The sequence below is a fragment of the Melanerpes formicivorus genome, unplaced genomic scaffold (assembly GCF_026170545.1).
Source record: "Melanerpes formicivorus ecotype bairdi unplaced genomic scaffold, bMelFor1.0.p_v2 SCAF_21, whole genome shotgun sequence".
In the NCBI taxonomy this organism is placed as follows: Eukaryota; Metazoa; Chordata; class Aves; order Piciformes; family Picidae; genus Melanerpes; species Melanerpes formicivorus.
In genome coordinates, this window is record NW_027142373.1 from 1,367,110 (window position 1) to 1,391,618 (window position 24,509).

The 24,509-nt window shown below is 56.8% G+C and overlaps 2 protein-coding genes and 1 long non-coding RNA gene across 7 annotated transcripts; 2 read left to right on the plus strand and 1 right to left on the minus strand.

Annotated features, from left to right (window-relative positions):
- Window positions 1-410: 410 nt before the first annotated feature.
- LOC137447467 (uncharacterized) lies at window positions 411-3,231 on the minus strand. The gene is made up of 3 exons (XR_010988873.1): window positions 3,148-3,231; window positions 2,068-2,159; window positions 411-633 (listed from the first exon to the last, which is right to left on the minus strand). It is a non-coding gene; the product is annotated as an uncharacterized lncRNA (long non-coding RNA).
- EPN3 (epsin 3) lies at window positions 2,454-11,637 on the plus strand. Of its 3 annotated transcripts, XM_068150962.1 has the most exons (10): window positions 2,455-2,672; window positions 5,304-5,962; window positions 6,344-6,462; window positions 8,001-8,084; window positions 8,369-8,470; window positions 8,566-8,650; window positions 8,886-9,194; window positions 9,798-9,899; window positions 10,300-10,521; window positions 10,652-11,637. In XM_068150962.1, the coding sequence occupies exons 2-10, from the start codon at window positions 5,395-5,397 to the stop codon at window positions 10,969-10,971; spliced, it is 1,911 nt and encodes a 636-aa protein (XP_068007063.1). In that variant the 5' UTR covers window positions 2,455-2,672; window positions 5,304-5,394; the 3' UTR covers window positions 10,972-11,637. The 3 variants fall into 3 exon arrangements, with proteins under 3 accessions (XP_068007064.1, XP_068007063.1, XP_068007065.1); XM_068150963.1 differs by lacking the exon at window positions 8,001-8,084 and having other exon boundaries at window positions 2,454-2,672; XM_068150964.1 differs by lacking the exon at window positions 8,886-9,194 and having other exon boundaries at window positions 2,458-2,672.
- A 92-nt stretch (window positions 11,638-11,729) lies between these two features.
- On the plus strand, window positions 11,730-23,302 carry SPATA20 (spermatogenesis associated 20). 3 transcript variants are annotated; one of them, XM_068150965.1, is made up of 16 exons: window positions 11,738-11,821; window positions 12,534-12,671; window positions 12,932-12,996; window positions 13,529-13,683; window positions 13,923-14,066; window positions 14,330-14,531; window positions 14,630-14,760; window positions 14,841-14,945; window positions 15,448-15,522; window positions 15,738-15,950; window positions 16,078-16,270; window positions 17,218-17,386; window positions 17,717-17,925; window positions 18,044-18,243; window positions 18,357-18,437; window positions 23,030-23,302. In XM_068150965.1, the coding sequence occupies exons 1-16, from the start codon at window positions 11,790-11,792 to the stop codon at window positions 23,198-23,200; spliced, it is 2,283 nt and encodes a 760-aa protein (XP_068007066.1). In that variant the 5' UTR covers window positions 11,738-11,789; the 3' UTR covers window positions 23,201-23,302. The 3 variants fall into 3 exon arrangements, with proteins under 3 accessions (XP_068007068.1, XP_068007066.1, XP_068007067.1); XM_068150966.1 differs by lacking the exon at window positions 11,738-11,821 and adding an exon at window positions 12,028-12,183; XM_068150967.1 differs by lacking the exon at window positions 18,357-18,437 and having other exon boundaries at window positions 11,730-11,821.
- The last annotated feature ends 1,207 nt before the right edge of the window (window positions 23,303-24,509 follow it).

The following is a 24,509-nucleotide window of genomic DNA, read 5'->3' on the forward strand; positions in this document are numbered from 1 at the left end:
TGGCTCCTGGCAGTACCACAGCAAAGTGCAGCTTGCTTTTTTTTATACTGACCAGGTGAGGCCTCTCATATTTCAAGATGCTTTTTCTTAGCAGGGTGCAGGGAATCACTTTGGCTTCAGTGGAAGCCAGGAGCCTCTTCTGCCCTAGTGGGCACAAACCCACAAAGAGAATGTATCTGCTCAGCATTCCTGTAGTGAGAATTTCAGCAACATTTTGAGAATTAGAAAGAAAAGGGCCTGAAGTTGGGGTGTGTCTCACAGGCTCTGACAATAGCTCCTGCCTCCCTAGAGATGATTATCAGCTTGTGAATATGCCCAACTCAAACAACTTGAGCCATCTGTTTCTAGACAAGAGGGAGTCTGCACATTTTAGAGGCAATGTGATTGTCTCCATGGCTGGAATGCTTTTATTTGGTAGCTTTACCTTATAAGATGGCAAAGCCCATTCACAAGGTCCATGCCTATAGAATGCATGCCCCATGTGTACCTCTACTCACAGGAAAGCTTGTTAGAACAAAACCCAGTAGATGGGGGTTTGACATCATTCATGTACCATGGAAGAATGTCCTATGCTTGTGTCTCCTTTCCTTCCAAGGGAAGAGCCTGGTGGCCCCAGAGCAGGCATAAGAACATCTGCAAAGGAGAAGAAACTTTGAACCTGTGCATATTCTTAATTTTTTGTCATAAATATTGCTAATGCCTCTTAGGGCCTCAGACAGGAGAATCCTTGAAGGACAAGGTGCAAGCAGCATACAGGAAGGGATGTGCTGGACCAACAGTGTGAAGTACTTTGTTGCTGTCTGACTGCTGCAGCATCCTCGCAGCCAACTGAGTCTGGTTTTGGTTGTTTGGTTTTCTTGTTGGGTTGGGGTTTGGGTTTGTTTGGTTTTCCTTCTCCTTTTGCAATGATGGGGGAAGTTACATGAGTGGTACTGCAGTGGAAGTAGAGCTGGCTTTCACAGAGTGCCTTTACAAACATAGGCCTCTTGTTTACAGGCCTGGTGTGAGATGAGCACTCTGTGATTTGTGCAGAGACCCTCAGGGCTAGTCAGCCCCATGCTCTGTAGAGTGCCTGGATGCTCCAGTCTCTACAGTGGCAAGTCAGGGAGAGTGTTCTTTCTCCTCCCCCAAATGCAGGTGTTATTTGTAGTAATGTTAATAATTTGTGTTGTGTTTGCTAAATAACTGAGGTGAGCGACCTCCCTGGCCTTGGGAGCTGCATACCAAACCCATCACGTGGGTTGTGTCTGAAGACACCCTAACTATTAGGGAGGCCAGGAAGGGAGATTCCAGCAGAAGGTGGCAGCACATTTCCAGAGGTAACTCACTGGAAAAGGAGGTCGGGGTGAGCAGCTAGCTCCTGCCAGGGTCGAGGAAAATGAGCCTTGCTAGGTTCCTCTTCCTGTGGAGGGGCTGTGGGATACCATAGCAAAGCCAAGCCCATGTTTGTACAGCTCTGCTGTGGCTTGTAGGGTGTTGTACCCATGGAGACATTCACTTTGCTTGTTAAAAAAACGGTGCCTGAAAAATGACAAGCTGGCTGCCTCAGCTGTCTGACACAAGTGAACTAGGAACAGAAGAGGAAGGCCTGGACCTTAGGCCTTTTCAGCATCCAACCTGGGATGTTCTCCACCTTGACCTGGAGGAGGGTTTGGACGCTGGATGTACTCTGTCAGGCTGCAGATGGGGGTGGAACTAGATGCACATACAGCTTGTATGGCCAGAGCCTGTTGGAAAAGTCAGGCTGAGATCTGCACAGGCCCTAGAAGCGTGCGGCCCTCCTGCTGCCGTCAGTGGAAGGCAGGACCTTTGGACCTTCAGCACCAGGGCATGGGGCAAGATGAATTACAGCTCTGTGTTTTGTGCAGCCAGAGCATCGGCAGGAAGGCACAATCCCCCTCCAGCATGTCTCAGCACCCAGGAGATGCTTTCCATTATGGAGAATGTCAGTGATATTAAAAAGATTATATATATCCATAATGCTTGAAGGCCTGTCAGTGATTAAAATGGAAGGCAGAGGCTGGGTGAGAGGGGGTGGCTCTGAAAGGATCGAGAGACATGACTTACTTTGTCATGCCATCTGATGCCTCCCTCTCTCCCCCCAGCCAGGCTCCAGGAGCTGTTCAGAACAGGGGAAGAATCCATTCCAAATTCATAACCTGGCAAAAAAATACAATAAAAAAGAACAACCTAACCCAAATTGCAGCGGTAGGTTTGGGTACCAGAGAGGGAGCTGCACTGTGAGGGTCGTCATCCCTCGGAGCCGCTGCCGAGCCTGGGGCCTATGACATGTCTGAAATTAATGGGGGAGGAGGAGGAAAAAAAATAAATAACTGAAGCAAAGCAAGCAGCAGCGAGCCGCGCCTGGCTGGCTGCCAGCGCAGGGCAGTGACGGAGCATTTACAGCATCCCCGCCTCCCGCATGCGGCGGGGCCGGGGCTCGGCGCCGCATCCCCCGCGGCCGGTTCTGCACCGAGTCGTACCACACCGGGGCGGGGGGAGGGGGGGACGCGAAGCCTCTGCCGGGGCCCGGACGGCTCTCAAGGGGTTAAACCGAGACCTGCCGCGGGACCTGCCCAGCCAGCCCGGCAACTCGGCGGCGCACAGCAGGCGGGCTGCGGCTGGCTCCCGCTCGCTTCACCGGCACGGAGGGGCCGCTCCGCTCCGCGCAGGTAAGGGGGGGAGAGGAGGTGTGCGCCCCTCGGCAGCGGGTGCGGGGAGGTGATGATGATGAGGAGGATGGAACCAGACGGCGGAGCGTCGCGACGGGTCGGAGAGATGCCGGGCCCCGGCAGGGAGCTCGGTAGCGCGGCGCCTCTCAGGCCGGGCTGCGGGCACCGCGGCCCCGCGGCAGGCGCAGGAGCCGGCGGCGCGGCCGAGGGCTCTGTCGGGAGCCGTTCCCCGGCGGCCCCTCCATGGCGGGCGCTGCTCTTCACAGCCTTGCACCTGATTAGGGACGGAATGAGGCTTTAATCCTCCCCCGGCCTCCCCCTCCTCTCGTCTGGCCCTTCTGCCCGCTTCCTCCCATCCCCTCCCGCTCCCCATCCGTGTTATTTCTCCTCGCCCCCCCGCTCCGCCTCCGCAGCTTTCTGTGACGGGCCGCGGGCGATGGGGACCTGTCCCCGCACCCGTGTGTCCTTCTCCCACCTGGCAGCCTCTTGCTCAAGGTCACTGCAGTAATTCCATATGAGCTGCTGGGTGCTGCTTCCTTATCTCCCGCACAGCTTCAGTTTCACTCCCTTTATATTTTCGGGAGTGGGGGGTGGCAGGGGGGACGGGAGGGGGGTTGCAGAATAACGTGTCTGATAAACCTGGCTGCCTTTAATACCGCTGGCAGCGCTCCAGCCGGGGCCACACTCGTCTCATCCCTGCCCTAGCCCCTGCTTCCCGTCTTTTCCCATGCAGACTTCCCAGGCCATTGCACGGCAGGCAAAGTCCAGCTGGGATCCAGTCGCCAGCAGGTTCAAGTGGTGCTGGAGCCCATTATGTTAGACCAAGGGTCTGTTCTGCCTGACTTACTGGTGGCAGGCAGGACCATCCTGCCCTGGAGGTAGAATGCCAACGTTTGCTGATGTTTGCCAGGCTGGTGGCACCTTTGGAAAGTGCAACTTTATCTCCCACCTGGGTGTTGGTGGAAAGCAGAGTGCAGAGCCAAGTTCTGGAGGACTTTGCTTTGTTGCTGCCCTCGTCCTGAAGGCATTTCAGAGCCAGGTGGGCAATGGCGTGGCCATCTGCACCATGGGCTCTCGTGGTAGGTTCCAAAGGCCGTTACTCCAGGCTGCAGTGCAAAAGGGAATCAATACAGGGAAGTGTCTTGAAAGAAACTTCGTCCGCCTGGGAGCATGGTGGTGCCAGGCTCCTCTCTGACTCACAGGGGACGTTGCTGGTGGAGCTGTAGGGCGTCCGGCGGGTGGCCCATGGGAGCAGAAGGTGCTGGACTGGTTGCACAGGTTGTGTGGGAGCATGGCGGGCGCTGTGCATGGCTTATGGGCACGTCAGCAGGGCCTTGACCCAGCTCTGGTGAGAGAGCACGGTGGCCCGAGCAAGGAAAGGGCTGGACATGGTGCAGCAGCTGCAGTACAGAGGGGTAGTGGCAGCTGAGGTGGGTGGTGGGATGGGCATTGGTAATCACTGTCTGCAGGCACTGCTGCATGGAGGAGATAGCCCTCTGCATGCAAGCATTATCTTGGATGGGGAAAAAGTTGCCAGTGTTTTGTTGCGGCTGCAGTGGGAGCTCTTGGAGCAGCCTGGCTCGCTGGCCCTGTGGTATGGCCCAGCCGAGGGTGAGGCAGCTCCAGGCAGCCTCTGCCTGCTGGCTTTCATTTGCCCTTGGACAAAATGAGGGTAAAGGGTGACTTCCATGCAGGCAGAAAGTCAGGATTAGGACTAGCATAGAGTAAGGGGTACGTTTGTCATGGGCTTGTGTGAAGATGGGTCCAAACTGACCCACATCAGTTTGCACCTTTGTAGGGTGCAGCACATTCCAAGGACAGGCACTGCCTGCTGAGGAGGTGCCAGGGCAGTTTCCAGCCATGCCAGCCCCTGATGCTTTGGCCTTGGGTCAGGGCACAGAGGAGGCTCAGGCAGCTTGGGAGTTCTGAGAGTGGAGTTTGTGTTACCCAGTCTCACTTGCTGGCCTGGCACTGGAGGTTAGCACCCTGAGTTTGTCACCCCACAGCAGCTCCCCTTCTGTGCCCACAGTCCTTCACAGAACTAAAGTTACCAAGTTTGCTGGGCAAACCCACCTAAGTAGCTGCCAGTGCTGCTAAGTCATGGAAGGCTCTGATTCATGGCTGAGTTTTGGTTTTGCATGATGGAACCTCGGTGGCACTGTGAGCCTTGGGGCAACAGCTGGGGCAAGTGGGGCCACATACAGCTGCCACCAGAGCATCTGAGGGTACAGGGGAGCCCCTGACTGGTGTGAGGCCTGGGGGGGGCCTGAAACCAGCTTTACTGGAATGGTGAGGCTGAAGCAGCTGGGATCTGGAGGAGGGAGCTGTCATTTTCAGGTGGTTACTTTTAGAAACAGAAGTGCAGGGTAAAAATCTCCTCCAAATGTTGCCCATTCTGGAGCCAAATCTCTTGGCAGCTCTGCAGTGCTGGATATCGTCTTGCTATCAGATTTATTTTCCCCTTAAGCATCCTGTGTCTTTGGGTTAGTGAGTGGTGACATCCTGCCAGGCTGCATCTGATACCATGGTGATGGTCACTTTCACCTTGAGAAGTGTCCCAGGTGCCAGCTGGGGTGGGTCCTGGTGTCTGAGGCAATGCTGATGTCTCTGTGTCCCCTATCCCTGCTGCAGGCACCAGTGAGGCTGCGGCCGTGAGTGCTCATCTCTTCCCCTTCTCTACGGTTCCTGCCTGCCACCGGCAGGTTCCCGGCGCCGCACAGCCATGACAACCTCGGCGCTGCGCCGGCAGGTGAAAAATATCGTGCACAACTACTCAGAGGCAGAGATCAAGGTGCGGGAGGCCACCTCAAATGATCCCTGGGGACCCCCTAGCTCCCTGATGTCAGAGATTGCTGACCTCACCTTCAACACGGTGGCCTTCGCTGAGGTCATGGGCATGATCTGGCGGCGGCTGAACGACAGCGGCAAGAACTGGCGACACGTCTACAAAGCCCTCACCCTCCTGGACTACCTCATCAAAACCGGCTCCGAGAAGGTGACTCACCAGTGCCGGGAGAACCTCTACACCATCCAGACGCTGAAGGACTTCCAGTACGTGGACCGTGACGGCAAGGACCAGGGCATCAACGTCCGCGAGAAGGTGAAGCAGGTGATGGCGCTGCTGAAGGACGAGGAGCGGCTGAAGCAGGAGCGAGCGCACGCGCTGCAGACCAAGGAGCGCATGGCCCTGGAGGGCATGGGCAGTGGCAGCCACCAGCCCTACGGCCGCCGCGCTTCGCCCTACGCAGATGACTACGGCCGGGCACGGGGCTCACCCTCCTCCTTTAACTGTGAGTGCTGCTGGTGGCTCTCCTGGGCTCACTCAGGGTGGAGCCAGGCTGTTACGTTTGTTTTGCACCTGCTTAATGCCCGTTGCTCCCCTCCACCTTTTGGGGTGGTGATGTTGGTGAAGCCCACCTCTGTCCTGTGTCATGGGCAAAGGTTTGGCTGGGCCAATGGTAAACCTCAAAAATGGTGGCAGCTGGTGGTGCCTCAAGCCTCAAAGGCATGGCTCCCTCATGGTAAAGAGCTCTGATGTGGAGATATATTCACTAGAGAAGCCATGCTGTAGAGCTGCAGGTGTTGGGATGGGGGCCTGGTGGAGGCTGCTGATGTGCTGCCCAAAATACCCCAGTCCTGATGCCTCTCCTTTTCCTCTTTTTATCTCCCAGCATCATCCTCATCCCCACGGTTCACCTCTGACCTGGAGCAAGCGAGGCCCCAGACGACAGGTGAGGAGGAGCTGCAGCTTCAACTTGCCCTGGCCATGAGTCGGGAGGAGGCAGAGAAGGTATGGTATCTCTTGAGGCTGGGCATCTCCCTGCACCTTGCATTGTCTGTGGGCAGGGTGGGCCATTTGTTTGGCAGGAAGGAAGATGTTCTGGGGCTGCCTGAGGCCAGTGTGTGCACCTGCAAACCAGGCTGTTCGTGCTGTGCCCAGCATCAAAAATCGCCAGCAGGCAGATGAAAGTGTGGGCTGTCCCTACTCCTTGTCCCTGTACCAGTGGGCACAGCACCAGACTGAGGCCTGTCCAGTTTCCCAGAAGCCAGGGTGAAACTGAGGGTGTCTTCTGGATTCACTCAACACCCCTTAAACCTGGCTGCCCAATCACACTTCTGGTCTGAGTTCCTTAAGAAAGAAATTCTTCACTGTGAGACTGGTGAGGCACTGGAACAAGTGCCAAGTGCTCCCTCCCACTGGATGGTCCTTTCAAAGTGGGCTAGAGCAAGCACTGGGAAGCAGCACCAGGAAGATGCCCACCAGGGTGTGGGCAGCAAGCAAGCTGCTGCCCCTAGCTGTGAAACCTCCCTTTGGGCTGCCCCCTCTCCTATCTGCTGGCCACAGGGGAACACCGGGGACAGCTTATTTGCACCCCGATTGAGACTGCCACCAGCTGGCACGCCCTGTGTAGAACATGTGAATGTGGCCAGGCACATGAAGTCGGAGGGACATTGTGACTGAGGCTGTGTGCCCAGGCCGGCAGGCATCCCCTTGGGCTGGTGCTGAGCACCACGAGCTCAGTCCTGCCAGGGCAGGGGGCATGTTTTGGAGACAGCGCTTGCTGCTGCCCATCTTCCCTGGCCGATGGAGGCTCTTTTGGGGATGGAGCAGAGTGTACATCTCTATTTTTGTCCTGGAACTGGAGTATTTATAGCTTCCAAGTGCTGCTGTGATGAGCACTGTAGGAAGACTCTTGAAAGCGTTGCCTGCTGGAGTCCATTTGGGCTACACACACACATGCATGCTTGCACATGCTTGTACAAGGCTGTGTACACAGGCAGCCTCCCACTGGGATCCCCGTTCCCAGCCATGGCTGGTCTCATGCTGCTGGACAAGCATCACAGGGTGGTGATGGGGGCTGTCATGGTGGTATGGTGGCAGCCTCTTCCCAAAATCTCCAAAGTCTGCCTCAGGTCTGGGCACTTTTTGCCCAGCAGAGCAGGGCTGGGCAGGGCTCCTGAACGAGGCCTCTTCCGCAGCAGGCTGCTGGGGCAGGGGGATGCCTAATCCATCCCTTCTCCTTCACTGATTGCATCAACATCCCTGCAAACCTCCTGGGTGAGATGCTGGCTGACTGATTTGGGGTTGTGTCAGCCTAGATACAAAGGCAAGTGATGGGATAGGAACTGGGGCCACAGCAGACACTGAGTGGGAGCTGGTTCAAGAGTGCAGGGGCACTGGACTGGGACTTCACAAGCAAAGCTGTCTGGATGGGCACAGAGGTGTTGTGCAGGCTGCAGGAGAGACAGAGGTGAGAACAGGAACCTCTGAGTAATCCTGTGAGCTGAGGGCAAGCTGATATGTCACCCAATTTCCTCTGTTGGCAGAAGCCACTTCCTCCACTCTCCAGCACAGACGAAGAAAGGCAATTGCAGCTAGCGCTCGCGCTGAGCAAAGAGGAGCATGAGAAGGTACCTGTGCTCCACAGCCCTGGGCGCTCCTCTCCTTGCACTTGGGCTTCTCTCTGGGGCACTGGAGCCTGAAACACCACCTTGCTCTGCCATTCACTTTGCTTTCACTGCTCTGGGCTTTCTGCTGAGGGTTCTCCTAGTGGGTTTTGCCCCAGAGGAGCTGTCTGCTTGGATGCTGGGACTTTGGGGAATTTGGTGGCAGCTCCTGTGCTGGTCTTTCTCCTGGAGAAGGTGCTGGCTGCAGGGGTTGTTGAGCTCATGGACCACATCCCTTATCCTTGCAGGAGGTGAGGGCTTGGCAAGGGGAGAACTCTGTGATGCAGAAGCCCACGGAGGAGACTTCGCAGGGCAGGGAGGAAGAGGAAGATAAGATGAAGAAAAGCCAGGTACAGCACCGGCCACACAGGCAGCCGTGGGCTCCAGGGTGATCTTAAGTCTGCCCTCAGCTTCCCTCACCTCTTCATTCACTTTCTGTTTGCAGTCATCTATCCTGGAGCTAGCAGATATCTTTGGGCCAGCAGCAGCTCCCTCCAGCCACACGTCTTCTGACCCATGGGATATGTCAGGTGAGAGCAACTCCCAGGCTGTAAAGCTTGAGACCGTGGCAGAAACCTCACCCTTCCTCTGTCTCTCCCTTAATCCTCAGGGGCTCAACAGTGGGGACCTGTTGCTTCTCTTCCCTTTGCTGCCTGGGCCATTGCTTGCCCAGGTGGTGCTGCTGAAAGCTGTGGTCCCCTGGATATGTCCACTCAGAATCTCTCCCAGCCCTGCACCACACTGCAGCTTCCCTTGTTCTTTCAGACATGAAAGCCAAAGCGGAGCCAGCAGCCTCTGCCTGGGCTGGTGCAGCTGACCCTTGGGTACCCGTCCCGGCTGCCAGTGGGGAGTCCCTCTCCCAGGCGAGTGCTTCGTCCCAGCAACCCTCCACTGGACCCTGGGATTTCCCTCCTGGCAACACTGCAGCCTCTGACCCTTGGGGGAAGGTGCCCTTGTCTTCTGGCTTCCCTCCTGCAGACCCCTGGGTGGCGGCATCCCCCCCTGCCCAGGTCTCTGGTTCTACACCAGCTGTTGACCCTTGGGCCGCTGTGGCTGAGCAACCTCCTAACCCCGGTAAGAGGCCTGATGGCTATTTTGGCTTTGCTGAGGGTGATGGGCAGTGCCAGCCATTGCTGCCCTCCTCTGAAGGGGCACCCAAAGTGCTTCCCCCTTCCTCCCACGGCCAGCTGTGCAAAACCCCTTTCCCCACTCTCCTACCCTGCAGTGGGACCTCTGCTTGCTGAAAACCTCAAGGAACTTTCTGGGTTTCATTTCTGCACAGAATTGGCTGCTTTAATTAACATGATACAGTTAATGGAGACCCCACCATGGGAGAAGATAGCAGCTGCCACACTGCTCCAGCGGTGTGGAGTGAGAGTGTGTGTGTCCCCAGTGATACCTGGCTGTTGGCTCAGCCCAGCCCAATGTTCTGGGACAGGTTACTGCTCACAGGTGCCATGCTGCAGATGGAGTGTCTGTGGGCACAGCCTGTGTTGCAGAGCTCAGTGCCACTCTCTGTTCTTCCTTGGTGCTTCATACAGCCTCGTGTGTGCTGACCTCACTTTTAGTCCCTAAGAGGCAGAGTCTGACCTGGGGGCCCATGCTGGTTAAAACTTTTCTACAGACCTCTCTCCTCTCTGTTTGTTCCCCTCTTTGAGTTTCACCTCTTCTCCCCAGCTCCAGGGGCAGACACTTTTGACCCATTTGCAAAGCCACCTGAGCTGCTGGAGCAGGAGCCCTCACAGCTGCCCTCTTCAGCCAAATCAAACAGCCCTGTTGGTAAGAACAAGGGAAGCAGGCAGGGGACGATTTGGGCAGGTGGGGTTGGTGATCTGTCCCTGCCTGTTGCAGGGAGGCAGCTCCAAGGCTGGCCAGCCTGTACCTGGCTGCTTTGCTAGTGTGGCCAAAGCTTGTTCCCACCTCCAGGGGCATGTGTCATGGGCTTGCACTGCCCATAAACAGGGTGAGGGGCAGCTTCAGTCCCTGCATGCACCCATGTCCCAACCCTGCCACCTCCCACAGTGGCTCAGGGACACTTTGGGCACACCATGCCACAGCCTTAGCCCCACAATATCGAGCTGTGACTTAGGGCAGGATGTGCCATTAGTGGTCACTGGGGAACACCATCACCCTCGGTGTCTGCCAGTTTGCTCATGTGGCTCATCTCCCCACACCCCAGAGCTGGACCCATTCAGCGACCTGTTCCCCGGCACAAGGCAGGATGAGACAAAGAGCTTTGATCTCACCAACCTGGCCGACTCCTTGCCTGAATCTGGCAAGGAGCGGAAGGACTGTAAAACCCCCGAGGCCTTCCTTGGTCCTGCTGCTTCCTCCCTGGTCAACCTGGACTCCCTGGTCGCCCCTACACCAGCATCCAAGACGCGCAACCCCTTTCTCTCAGGTAGGTGCCAGTGCTGTGGCTGCTGGCCCAGGGCTTCTCTGGGCTGGTCAGAGGGGTGTCTGGGGGAGGAAGAGGAGGAGGACTGGGGATGGCATGGCTGGCCTGATGTCTCCTGTCCTCTCCTTGCTAGGTCTGAGCACACCATCCCCAACCAACCCCTTCGGCCTCACTGAGCAGCCCAAGCCGACGCTCAACCAGATGCGGACCAGCTCACCAGTGCCCAGCCTGCCTGCTGGCCACCCTGCCAACTCCATGACCTACAGCACCTCCCTTCCACTGCCCCTCAGCAGTGTCCCAGCTGCGGCCACAGCCCTCCCTGTCTCTGCCAGCGCCTTCCCCCAGGCTGGCACCTTCCCTGAACTTCCCAGCAGCTTGCCGCAGCCTTTACTGCCGCTGAGCGGGTCCCCAGCCCCGCCATCTGCTCCGGGGGGACTCAACCCCTTCCTCTGAATCCTCTGGACATGTAGACTGGCCCCTTCCCCAGCTGTTACACATTTCCCCTGGCCTTTCTTCCCACCGAGACTGAGGGGTGCCAGTGGTTCACTAGCTGCAATGAAGGGTGTCCTCTGTGCCAGCCCCCTCTCTGTGCACGTTGGCTGGGGGCACCAGCATGAGCCCATGTGTCTGACCAGCAAGAGGGGACCCCCTTCCCCTGCAAAAGGCTGCATAGGGGCCACGGCAGGGCCCATCGTAAGGGCTGTGATTTAGGGAGCTCTGGTGCAGTGGGCTGGGCTGGTGCATGGGGTCTCGCTGCCGGATGGGTCCCCCGGGGTGGGGGGCTTTGTCCCGGGGCTGGGAGGAGCTGGGGGGCAGCGCTAGGGCCGAGGGCAGCTGGGGTTCCAGCCTCCCCGGCGTTCCCGGCTGATTCACGTTTCCTCTTGGCTGCCCCCTTGGCTCCCCGCGTCTCGCTCGACCCTCGCCCCCTTCCCTCTCGCTGTCCCACTTCGCCTTCTTCGGAGCCTCCGGGCAGGGCCCCCGCGGGGGCGGCCGCCTCGCCCGCTGCCGGGCCCCGCTCCGGGCCTTCATGGGGGGTGGGGGGCTGCGGGAGAGGCCGGTACTTGGACACTACTGAGAGGGGCGGCACCGGGCTACCTGCGAGACAATAAAACGCTGTGACTGACACCGTGTGCGGCACCAGGGCGGGCGGGGGCGGGGCAGGGTGGGGCCGGGCCGGGCCGGATCGGATCCGGGCCAGCGGCGGTGGCGGTGCCGCCCCCAAGGCCACGGGAGGAGGAGCGGCGGCAGCAGCTCCGCCCCGTCCCAGCGCCATGTTGGCGGTGTGTCTGCGCCGGGCTCGCAGGTACCGGGGGAGGGGGTGAGCGGTGGGAGAGGCGAGTCCGGCTTCCGGGGGTGGGCGGCTGCGGGCTAGTGGCAGCTGGCAGCGGTTGCTGCGGCACCTGGCAGCGGTTGCTGCGGCACCTGGCAGAGCTTCTGCACCGTCGCTGCGTCCCCCTCCTGTGTCCCCTGCGTCCTCCTTGCACATCCTGCCGTATTCTCCCGCATCCCCACAACGCCTGTACACCTCCTGCTCCTACTCTAAATCCCCCCTGCACGCCCCCTGACGCTGCAGCTACCCCGGTGCCCACGGGCGTGGGTTTTCCTCGCTGAGGACACACGGGTCAAATGCCCCAGCTGCTCCTCCCTCACCAGCGGTGTGCCCCTGTAAGGATGCTGGTGGTGGGCTGGGAGGTGGAGGGGAGGGAGCGTGGGGGTGATGCTCCCTGGACCATGCTTGTGATGAGTCAGGGAACAACCTCTCTTGAGCCTTCAGCAAGGGGAGAGAACTTTGTGGGGCCCTAGGGGAGGACCTAGCTGGGCCAAGCCCCAGCAGAGCTGCCCAGCCCAGTGGTCCCTCCTGGCACAGGGAATGAATAACAGGGAGCAGCATTCTGTCCTGCGGCCATGCTGGACACCCACAGCAGCTGAGGTGAAGGTGGTGCTGGTTTGGGGTGTGATGACACTGTGCTTTGCTGTGGCAAGCAAGGAAGCTCTGAGCCTATGTGGCATTGCAGGTGCACATTTCTGACAGGGAGCATGGCTGTGTCTGCAGCAGGGACAACCAGCCCCCCCCGTGCCTGGCACCACACCAACCGCCTGATTAATGAGAAGTCCCCCTACCTCCTGCAGCATGCTCACAACCCCGTGGATTGGTAAGAGTAACTGGTGCCTTTCTTCCTTCTCCTTCTTGTACCTGTTGGGCTTAGGGACCTGCTTCTGTGGCAGCAATGGCAGGTCCAGCAGCCTGGCCTCCTGTTCAGCTCCCCATAGGCTCAAGATCCATGGTCCTGAGCCAGTTGTGCTCCTGGCTGTCCTAACTTCATCAGGCAGCAGCTTTCCAGGCTGCTTTAGAAGAGCTCAGGTTCTGGCACCAGTGCATCCCTGAAGCTCCTTTCATGTCTTCCTTCCACAGGTACCCGTGGGGTCAGGAAGCCTTTGATAAAGCAAAGGAAGAAAACAAGCTTATATTTCTGTCAGGTAACCAGAAACAAGAGATGTTGCGTGTTGCCTTGTGTGGTTCCCTAGCTGATCAGATAAGCCAAGCTGCATCCTGAACTAGTGTGTAAGTAGCTGTGTAGGTAAGGGTGGACACTGAGCACTCTCTGCCAGCAGGAGAGGACTATGCTTTAATAGCTCTCTCTGAAGATGGTCTGTGTCAGGGAGGTGGTAAAGTCACTATCCCTGGAGGTGCTCAAGAGGAGATTGGACGTGGCACTTGGTGCCATGGTTTAGTAGTCATGAGGTCTTGGGTGACAGGTTGGACTTGATGATCTTTGAGGTCTTTCCCAACCTCATTGATTCTATGATTCTCAGGACCAGAGTCCTTAGCCAGGTTTTAGGAGCAAGAGCTGGAGAGTGTTGCAAATTTCAGGCCTTTCTCCTCCATCTGTTTTCTAGGGTGGCAGCAGATGTTCCCTATAGCAGGGTATCCCACCTCTAATGATCTCCCATAACATGTATCCAGCTACTTGCAAAGATCCTTTCCTCACTCACCTGAGCTTGTTTTCAGTTGGCTACTCCACCTGCCACTGGTGTCACGTGATGGAGGAGGAATCCTTCAAGAACAAGGAGATTGGGGAGATTATGAATAAGAATTTTGTATGCATTAAAGTGGATCGTGAAGAGCGGCCAGATGTGGACAAAGTGTACATGACCTTCGTGCAGGTAGGGGAGGCGTGGGCCGGGCTCAGGAGGCTTTGACTGGTTCATAGTCACGTTCCTCAAGCAAAAAGAACTGTTGTGTTGGGTGGTCTGAATGGAGCCATGCATAATCACAAGGGTGAAGAGAAGCACACATCTGTCCTCAAGTGAGGCACTGGGATGTGCTGGAGGGGTACAGAGCTGTAGGCGCACAGAGGGGTGCCTCTTGTATGACCTTGATGCACCCACGATTTGTCTTTCAGGCAACCAGTGGTGGAGGTGGCTGGCCAATGAGTGTCTGGCTGACTCCAGACCTCAAGCCCTTTGCAGGGGGGACATACTTCCCTCCCGAAGATGGAGTTCATCGCGTTGGCTTTCGGACTGTGCTGCTCCGAATCGCAGAGCAGGTACGGAGCAGGAGTGGAGGAGCAGGCATTGCTTGAACAAAGGGGCTGTAGGGAAGTTGGTCTGGGCTTGATGGGTGTCGGAGTTAAGAGGTACACTCATGCAAAACAGTAGCCCAGAGCTCCATCAGAACTTTGGCTGGGTTAGAGATGGGTTGGAACTGACCCAGGGAGGAAAACTGAGAGCTGAAGGTGCAGTTTGGACTGGTGCAATGCAGGAAGCAGAGAGACAGCAAATGAAAGAACTTTCTCACTCTACATCTTAGTGGAAGGAGAACAAAGACGTCCTGTTGGAATACAGCCAGAAGATCCTGGAAGCATTGCTACACAGATCTGAGATCCATGTGCAAGGACAGGATTCACCCCCACCATCCAAAGAAGTAATGGCCACCTGTTTCCAACAGCTTTCCAGCTCCTATGATAAGGACTATGGTGGCTTCTCCAAATCCCCCAAGTTCCCCACCCCAGGTCAGTCTGGCCTCTGCTGCTAAGCCCTGTTGTGGGGCAGACAGCAGTGAGGGGACAGAGCCCACCCCACAGCCTCTCACTTTCTCTGTGTATTTCAGTGAATTTGAATTTCCTCTTCACATACTGGGCCCTGCACCGAACAACCCCAGAAGGTGCCCAGGCTCTGCAGATGGCTCTGCACACCCTCAAGATGATGGCCCATGGGGGCATCCATGACCACATTGGTCAGGTAGGAGGACAGCCTCAGAGGTAAAGCCCTGGCATGCCCAGGAGGTATAAGGTGGAGACGTGTCCCGTTGGTCTTGGCAGGGGTTTCACCGCTACTCCACTGACCAGCACTGGCATGTTCCCCACTTTGAGAAGATGCTCTATGACCAGGGGCAGCTGGCAGCCACCTACAGCAGAGCGTTTCAGGTACGGCCGCGCCGCCCCTCTGCAGGGAGGCTCACTCAGCACACTGAGTGCTTGCTGGGGAGGGCTGGCTTGGTTTGGGGAGCAGCTTCAAAGCCTGTTTCCCAAAGTGTTGCCCATCCCAAGGGCATGGAGTGGTCCCACATTGCCTTTTAGCTGCTGGTGTTCATCCAGAAACATTGCACAAATCCATGGCAGTGTAACCCCTGAGTTTTGAGGATACCAGAGGAGGGAATGGCCTTCTGGCTCCTCTTTGCAGAGGAGTCAGCAGATACGTGCTACTGCCTCTGAAGTTGGTGTTACTCCAGGGTTGATTTCCAGTGCCCATAGATTTCTGTCAGAGATCTTCCTCTGAATCCATCCCATATTTAAAATCACTAGACTTCCAAATGTATTTCCCCTCCATTGCCAGTACTTTAACTCTGAACCACTTACTGTGTCTTCTTGTTTCTCTTGCCTCCCCCTGTCCTTTTTAATGTTGATGTCCACCCCATGCCTCCCACAGATCTCTGGTGATCAGTTCTTTGCTGATGTTGTCCAGGACATTCTGCTCTATGTCTCGCGGGACCTGACTGACCAGGTAGGTTGTTCCCTGAGCTGGGCCAAAGGGAGCTGCTTACTCTGCACTGGGACATAGCTTGGGGTTGCTTTTCCCTTCCTCCCTTCCCAGATGAGCTCAGTCCTGGGGTACTGCTGTGGGGTACGCTGCCCAGACTGCCAGCCCAGCAGTGACAGGGAGCTGGCTGAAGGTGCTGCCCCAGTAGCTGGAGGGTTTGTCTGTTGCTCTTTTCCCAGGCAGGAGGTTTCTATAGTGCAGAAGATGCTGATTCCTACCCGACCATCACATCCAGTGAGAAACGAGAAGGAGCTTTCTGTGTGTGGGAAGCTGAGGAAATCCGGACTCTCCTTCCTGACATTGTTGAGGGGGCCACAGAGGGGACAACTTTGGGAGATGTCTTCATGCACCACTATGGAGTGAAGGAGACTGGCAACGTGAGCCCCATGCAGGTGAGGGAGAGCAAAGACCTACCTGGTGCTGGCACCCGCATCCCTGGGCATGGGAGCATGGCAGAGCAGCCCCAAAGCATGTGGGGTTCAACTCCTCAGCCTGCATAGAGCAAGACTTTCCTTGCAGGACCCCCATCAGGAGCTGAAGGGCAAGAATGTCCTTATTGTCCAGTGCCCCCCAGAGCTGACAGCAGCCCGGTTCGGGCTGGAGCCGGGGCAGGTGGATGTCCTGCTGCGGGAGGGCCAGCAGAGGCTGTCCGTAGCCCGCGCACAGCGGCCGCGGCCACACCTGGACACCAAGATGCTGGCAGCATGGAACGGTGAGGGGCAGCTCGGCTTGGGTGGGGCAGGCTTTGGCTGGACCCCTCTGCTGCTGGCCAGCACAGTGTGCAGGGCTTATAGCAATGAGTCCTGCTGGGACTGGACGGTTCCCCCATGGGGGCATGAGGTGTGCTGAGCTTTAGGGCTGTGGGAGGTTGAGGTTGGCTCTTAGGAAGAATTGCTTCCCCAAAAAGGTGGTCCAGGCTGCCCAGGGCAGCAGTGGAGTCTTTTATTCCTGGAGGAGTTGAAAAGAGCTGTAGAGGTGGTGCTGAAGGACAGGGTTTAGTGGTGCCCTGGCAGTGCTGTGTTAACAGTTGGACTTGTCAATCTTAAAAGTCTTTTCCAACCTGAACAATTCTGTGATCTGAAGAGGCCTGGGGCTGCACAGCGTTGGGCTCTTGCTGTGTCCTTACTTTCCTCCCCTGCTGCCAGCAGAGAGCAGCAAAACTCTTTTCTTGGCTCAGCCCAGCTCCCCAGGCTGGGCTCTGGGAGTGGGTATGAGCTGGGGATTGAAGACCCAGGTAGGTGCAGAGCCTGGCTCCACCACTACATTAGTGGAGAATCACAACTCTGTGTCCTTCTGTCCCTGTGTCCCACTGCAGTACCCCTGGGTACTGTGCCCAGCAGTAGCTGGATCTGGAGCTGGTGTGAACAGGAGTTATATCACATCCTGCAAACAGGAAGATTCTTAAGCCCTGTTTCTGCCCACAAGTGAAGGCTTAGCTCTTAGTGGCCTTGAGGTGCTGTGTCCTTCTCTTGGGTGACAGTAAGTGAATATTCTTCATGGTTTGAGTTCAGTGAAACAGCTGATGACTGAGCCCTGATCTTCCTAGAACCTCAGGGAGGATGAGCTGCATGCCAAACATCCTTTAAAGTAAAGACAGTGATGCTCTTGCCTGTTCCTTGTGCACTCCCTGAGCCTGTCCCCATGTCTCTCTGTACCCAGGGCTCATGATCTCGGGCTTTGCCCAGGCTGGGACAGCCCTGGCCAAGCAGGAGTACGTGAGCCAGGCTGCCCAGGCAGCTGCCTTCCTGCGGAGATACCTTTTCGACCCCACCAGTGGGAGGTTGCTGCGGAGCTGCTACCGGGGCAAAGACAACACAGTGGAGCAGAGGTGAGCAGGGGTACAGTGTGTTTATAGACCAGTTGTCTACCCTGCAGGTGCTGCCTAGGCTCCCAGCTGTCCTCCAGACAGGAGGTGTTTGCCTTGCAAAGAACTGCCTCCAGTGCAGTTTGGGGTGGATTAGTGCCCTTCTGTGCTCTACAGAAAGCCAGGGCCAAACCATGTGGTGACTTGGCACAAGCACTCCTTATCTTGGGTTGAGCTCATGTGGCTTCTCCTCAGGTACCAGAGACCAGTGGGTAGGGCTTTGCTGCACTGGTGAACATTTCCTGCCTGGACAGTGTAGAGACACTGATGCTCCTTCCCGTTCTGCTGCTGTAGTGTCGTGCCCATCCAGGGCTTCCTGGAGGATTATGTCTTCATCATCCAGGCTCTCTTTGACCTGTACGAAGCCTCACTGGAGCAGGGCTGGCTGCAGTGGGCTCTGCAGCTCCAGGACATGCAGGACAAGCTTTTCTGGGACCCTAAAGGCTTTGCATATTTCTCCACTGAGGCTGGCGACTCCTCTCTGCTCCTGCGCCTGAAGGATGGTGAGCTCAGGGACAAGGGTTACGGAGTGGGGAGCTTAGGGAGGGCAGGGGTGGTGCCTGGCTGGGGGACCAAGCCGTGGCGTGCTGAGGCTGACGGAGGAGCTGTTGTTCCCTGCAGACCAAGATGGAGCAGAGCCCACTGCTAACTCTGTGGCAGTGACAAACCTGCTCCGAGCAGCTTGTTACTCTGGCCGCAAGGAGTGGGTGGACAAAGCTGGGCAGATCTTGGCTGCCTTCTCGGAGAGGCTGCGGAAGATCCCAATAGCACTGCCGGAAATGGCCCGGGCTGCCTCCGCCTTCCAGCACACCCCCAGACAGGTACGGGCTGGGGCTTACCTATCCCCCTGCCGCACAGGGGGCTTGGTGGTCATGTGTCTGCAGTCACAGCTCTCTGCTTTCTTCCTCCTGCCACCCACACTCTCCCTGGACAGGTCATTATCTGTGGGGACCCCCAAGGAGAAGACACAAAAGAGATGCTGCGCTGTGTCCAGTCCATCTTCAGCCCACACAAGGTAGAGGTGCCAGCCCTGCCAGCCCTACCTGGTCCCCTGTGCAGCCGCTCCCTACTGCAACCTGCATTGCTGGTGCCTTCATCCCTTCTCTCAGTGCACCTGTAGCATTCATCCTCCTCCTCTGTTCTGCCTCCCTTTTGGGAAGCATCCTATCCTTTCCATATTTATAAGTGCAGCTGACAGGGCCCCTGCACCCTCTCTCTGGCACACAGTTCTAGCAGCCCAGGGAGCAGCTGCAGCAGTGGCTGCTCATGCTGACAGCTGTTTGCACTGCTCTCAGCCTCTGACCAGCATCCCCAGCACTTTCTCCCAAAGGAACACCTTTCATTCACATATGGATGTGTCATGCCTAGTGCAGATTCAGCCAGTGTCTGGGTCATCTTCTGCCTGGAGCCACCCTTGCATCCTTGGGAAGCAGCAAGGTAGTGCCTTGCTCTGCCCCTCTGGGGGGACTGGCTTGTCCATAAAGCTTTGTCCCCAGCTGTGCTGTTCACAGGTTGTTAGGGATTGGAAAGGATCTCAGGAGATCTTCCAGTCCAACTCCCCTGCCAGAGCAGGACCATAGAATCCAGCACAGGTCACACAGGAACACATCCAGACAGATCTTGAAAAGCTCCAGAGAAGGAGACTCCACAACCTCTCTGGGCAGTGTGTTCCTGTGCTCTGTGACCCTTACAGCGAAGAAGTTCCTCCTCATGTTGAGGGGGAACCTTCTGTGCTGTAGTTTCCATCCATTACTCCTTGTCCTGTCACAGGGCACAAGTGAGCAGAAGCTGTCCTTGTCACTTCCTTCCTGACCCCCAGCCCTCAGATATTTATGGACATTGATCAGATGCCCTCTCAGTCTTCTCTCCAGACTGAACAGCCCCAGGGCTCTCAGCCTCTCCCTTCAGCGTCCTGGTAGCCCTCCCTTGGATGCTCTCTGGCAGATCCCTGTTCCTCTTGAACTGGGGAGCCCAGAACTGGCCACTCCAGATGTGGCCTCACCAGGGCAGAGTAAAGGGGGAGGAGAACCTCCTTGGATCTGCTGGACACACTCCTCTGAATGCACCCCAGGATCCCATTGGCCTTCATGGTCCCCAGGGCACATTGCTTGTCCCATGGAGACCTTGTTGCCCACCAGCACTCCTAGATCCTTCTCCACAGGGCTGCTCTTCAGCAGATCACCTCCCAACCTGTCCTGCTGCAGTTTGCTCTTCCTGCCCAGCTGCAGGACTCTGCACTCATCCTTGTTGAACCTCATCAGGTTCCTCTGTGCCCAGCTCTCAGACTGTCCAAGTCTCTGAATGGCTTCACAGCCTTCAGGTGTCTCAGGCAAGCCTCCCAGTTTGGTATCATCAGCAAACTTGCTGAGCAGACTCTGTCTGTCCCCTCATCAATGTCATTGATGAAGATGTTGAACAGGACTGGCCCCAGCACTGTCCCTGGGGAACTCCACTGGTCACAGCTCTCTAGCTGGCCTAGGCACCATTGATCACCACTCTTTTGACTCTGTTGTGCTGTGGCTGTATGCTGGGCTTACTGTCCTGCTCTGCCCCTCTGCAGCCCTGCTTGGAGGTGTGTTGCTCGGTGCACCCATGGGGGGGCTGTGCCACTTGGAGGACAGAGCTGTCTGCTGCTCACAGAGCTGGCAGGAAAGGGCAGTGTGGCAGCTGGTACCTGCCATGTTCAGTGGGTGGCATCCCTGCCTTGGGCAAAGCTGGTGAGAAAAGGGAAGCAGAGCTGGGCTGTGGGTAAGGGGGGTCAACATTTCAGCCTCTGGGCCAGATTCATACCCCTCAGTTGGGGTCCTGGTGCCAGGGGCTGGCATATTGAGCCACAGCTTTGTGGGGAGCCAGCACTGAGGTCAAAGCACCAGTTGTCTTTTGCCACCCCAGCTTGGGAGAGCTGTTCTGTCAGCACAAGATCCACTCTTCTCTCCTCTTAGCTCAGCCCACAGGGTCTTTCATCTCTGTTTCTCTGCCTATGTGTCCAGTGGTGTTCAGCACTGGTGTTGGAGCCTGGTTACAGCTCCCACCTGTGGGCACAGCTTGGGGCTCCACCACCTCCTGTCCAGCAGTACCCTCAGCTGTGCCGATTCCTGTGTTGCATGAGGACTCTGCTCCTGCACTCTTTCTCTCTCCCTATGAAGGATTACAGTGCCTGACCCAGTTTGCAGGGATGGGAAGAGCCATGGTGACAGTGGGGAGCCCACAGCACTGCTAATCCCCCACTCCTCCTGCTTGCAGCTGGTTCAGCTGTTGGTCTCCTGTGGGCTCTGGCACAGGGGTGCTGCTGGCAGCTCTGGGGGCTTGAGCAGAGCAAACACAGCTATTTCCTCTCCTCCCAAGCAGTTCTGTTCCTGCCTGCTAAGATGTTAACAATGGCTGTGGGAATGCTTGCTCTTCAGGGGTGGGTCCATGTCCCCTGAGTTGTTGCCTTCCTCAGGGTAGGGAGGAAGATGAGGGCTGGGTGCTCTGGGTGGGTATTTCCATGGGGGAGCAAAGCAGCCACAAGGTACTCAGGATCTGCCTGAGAACAGTGGTGCCTGGCTGGGCTGTGTGCAGCAGGGCTCAAGGAGCAATGAGGGGTGCTGCAGCTGGGGACTGTCAGCAGCAGCTGTCCCATCTGACAGACCAGGTTTGTTTCCTGGCAGAAGGAACATGGCAGGAAGGGAAAGCTCTCTGCCCAGGGGAGACCAGCCCCTTGGGAACATGTTTCTGCTTCTGCAAGCACACATGTGCAGGAGGACCTCCTCAAGCTCCCTCAGCCCACCTCCCTCCTGCCACGAGGCCAACTGAGCCCAGCTCCAGCAGATGTGTCCCACCGTGGTGGTGGCTGCTTCTCCAGGCAGTCATGGAGACCATGGGTGAGCAGTTGATCTCTCTGGGTGGAGTGGAACGTGACAGGGAGTGGGCAGAGCCACACTTCTCCTGTGCTGTCCTGTTGGGACTTCCCTGGTGCCATTGACTTTTCCTCATGGACAGGCTGATCTCTGGCAGTAACTGTGGCTCCTTGCCTTACCAAGGTGATGGAGAGAAGATAGGAGAATCTCGTTGCTCAGAGGGTCATGCTGCCTTCAGGAGCAGCCTCCCAACAGCCATCCCTCTTTGTGCTCACTGCACAGAGATGTGGCTGCTGCTTTTCCTACCTAGCTACTCCCCATCTCCTTCCACACCCCACAGGGGATGCAGCAGCTTTGGGAATTGACTTTGCCAAGGCATTGGGGAAATGCCGCTGTTGTGTCTCCTGCTCCCAGCTCCCTGGGTATTGGCAGGGTGCTGGGAACTGGGCTGATCTGCAGGAGCACAACTAATTAGGTCGCTCAGTAATTAATTCCTTACAAACTTCACATCAAAATCCTTGCCGACGGTAGAACGGTGCAGAGGTCGCAGGTGTAAATGGATCCACGGCCGCAGGGCTCCTGCAGCCCTGTGGATGACATCAGCTGGTGCCCTGGGGGTCCCACTGCTGGGAGTGAAGAGGGCTGGATCCCTGCTCCAGGGCTGGATCCTGGTTTCTGGTATAGATCCATGCCTTGTTAATGGTCTTTAGGGTAATTATGAAGGATCCCATTATCTGCTCAGCTGCAGAGTGCTAGCCTGCCATTTGCCTTCATCCTGGCCTCGCAACAGGACCTCAGGGAGCTTGTGAGAAAAATGAATAATGAATTTCAGATTGGACATGAACTGGTAATTAATCACTTCTGGAATTAATTCCAGACAAAGGAGAGGAAGGGGGAGGTTTGGGGGGAGCAGGAGGCAGGCAAGGAGATAGGCTGAGCCAGGCTGAGGCCGGGGCTGAGTGGGAGATGTGGGGTGGTGGGAACAGAGCAGGACTGCAGCACCATTAGCATGGGGACTCAGTGACCCCCTGAGGAAACAAGGGCTGAGGACAGCTCCTGCCAGGCTCGGGTGAGGCTGCACAGGCATTCCTCTTCTGGGTGTGGGTGCTGGGTTTGCTCCTGGCCCCACGCTCAGTGGCAGAGGATGCTGCATGCTGGGTGAGTGGTGCGGTGGGAGGTGTGTGTGTGCTGTGGACAGCAGCATTTGGTGTCCACGTCCAGTGGCAGCCTGAGGAGCAGGAGTGTGTGCTGAGCATGTGTGTGCTCAGTGGGCACCGTGGTGGGCACATGGGGGGCTGGGGCAGGGGCTGGTGAGGGACAGCCACTTGCTACAACTGCCAAGGAATGGGCCTTGGAAAGGGCCAGCATTTTGGTCATCTCTTGCATCCATGTCAGTACCAGGCTCTCTGCCAGCTCCTGGCCTTTCCCTGGTCTGGTTGAGTGTCCCTGGAGAGCACTATGGGGGTTGCTCTGCACCTGTTCATGTGCTTCATTCCCAGCTGCTGGGTGTCTGGAGCAGAAAAGGGAGGCCAAGATGCTGGGGTGGTGTGGACCACATGCTCCCTCCACCATGGGCATGATGGGGATGGGGCCACTGTGGGACTCTGGGAGAGAGTGACTGTGGGTCCCCTCAGCTCCCCATTCCCTCTCCTCTTGGGGTAAATGTGTGGGAGGACACTGGCAGTGCTTGGCATGTCTGTGGGGAGGGAAGGACCAGCTGGCTGGCGCTGGCTGCATTCTCCAGCCTTGACAGCTCCTTCTCTGGCAGGTGCTGATGCTAGCAGATGGAGACACCACTGGGTTCCTCTACTGCCAGTTGCCTTTCCTTGCGTCCCTGGAGAGGAAGGATGGGAAAGCCACCGCTTACCTCTGCAGCAACTTCACCTGCTCACTGCCTGTCACCTCTACCCAGGAGCTGCGTGGGATGCTCTGCCTGTGAGCCCCTTGGCCCCTCTACCTGCAGGAAGGCAAGGGGGACAGAGACTGTCATGTCAGCCTGCAAGCACAGGAGAAACCTGTAATAAAGCCACTCTGGGCATCAGCTGCATCTCAGATGGTTCCTGGCAGCAGGCTCTGAAGGCACCGCTGCTCTGGCGGCATCTCCACAGACCCAGCTCTGGTCCACAGTGCATGCGCTTCCGGGAGACACCCATCGAGGAGCATCCCCTCTCCCTGCATATGAGCTTTCTCCTCACCTCTTCTTGTGGAGGGAAAAGAAAACAAATATAAATCCCAGTGCTAATGGAGGAGTCAGATGGGAGAATGAATAGGGTTCCTATAGCAACCCAGCACAACACAGTCAAAAGCACCTGGGTGACTGGGGAGTGCAGTGCTTGGGAAGGTGCTACCAGTTCTGACAGCCACAGTGTTTTTGTGTTACAGGGTATGAGATCTGTGGTGATAGGTTGGACTCCGTGATCTTTGAGGTCTCTTCCAACCTTAGTGATACTGTGGTATCTTGTAGCATACATGAAGTTAATCTATAGTGCATACAAAAATCCCTGCTGATTACCACAGGTGGTGAAAACATGCCACAGGACCCAGCCTAAGCACTTCCAAACAGCTAAACCTTTCATCTTGGCTTTGCCAAGGGTGCAGAGACCTGGTGCTGCTTGTGTGAGCACTTTTCAGAGTTAGTTCTTGTAAAAAGTCAGTGCCTGTGCCCATGGTGGGGCAGGATGGGGCTCACAGGGATGCACAGCTGGAGCTTGCTGGGGCAGGTAGGTGGTGAGGTAGGTTGGCTGTGGCTGTGGTTTTGAGCTGAGTGCTCTGAGGGTATGCTGCTGGGTCAGGATTAAGGCTGTCCCCTGCCTTTGCTTGCAAAAAGTTTCAATAACAGCACAAGGAATCAGCATTTGAGAGATGTTTGCTCTGAACATTCCTGGCAAAGCCTGGGCTGGACCAAGGGTCTCACCAGCCTCACTGACACCGGCCATGGGGACAGCACTGCTGGGTCTTGGCATCTGCATGCCAAGCAGAGGGAGACAACCACCTGCAGAAGTGGAATGCAGTTGCCAACAGTACAAGCTTCCTTTGATGCAGTATGAACTTTGTTGCACTTTTCCAACCCCTGTCCCCACTCCTCCATGCATCCAAACAGGTGAGTACCATGTTTTCAGCATCCCTCTGACACCTGGGGCTCCTTGGCAGTCAGTGGGATGCTGTCACCTGTGCTGCCTGCTGGCTTTCCAGGGGGGTCTGCTAAGCTCTGGGAGTAACCAACCAGGCAAAATGTCTTTGAAGTCAGA

What these genes read in the sequence shown, in the direction of transcription:
- EPN3 (XM_068150962.1), top strand. Translation starts at nt 5,395, where the DNA reads ATGACAACCTCGGCGCTGCGCCGGCAGGTGAAAAATATCGTGCACAAC. An exon ending in CAAATCAAACAGCCCTGTTG is followed by an intron (nt 9,900 to 10,299) that starts GTAAGAACAAGG and finishes CCCACACCCCAG; the next exon opens with AGCTGGACCCATTCAGCGAC. An exon ending in GCGCAACCCCTTTCTCTCAG is followed by an intron (nt 10,522 to 10,651) that starts GTAGGTGCCAGT and finishes TCTCCTTGCTAG; the next exon opens with GTCTGAGCACACCATCCCCA.
- SPATA20 (XM_068150965.1), top strand. Translation starts at nt 11,790, where the DNA reads ATGTTGGCGGTGTGTCTGCGCCGGGCTCGCAG. An exon ending in GCAACGTGAGCCCCATGCAG is followed by an intron (nt 15,951 to 16,077) that starts GTGAGGGAGAGC and finishes CTTTCCTTGCAG; the next exon opens with GACCCCCATCAGGAGCTGAA. An exon ending in GATGCTGGCAGCATGGAACG is followed by an intron (nt 16,271 to 17,217) that starts GTGAGGGGCAGC and finishes CTCTGTACCCAG; the next exon opens with GGCTCATGATCTCGGGCTTT.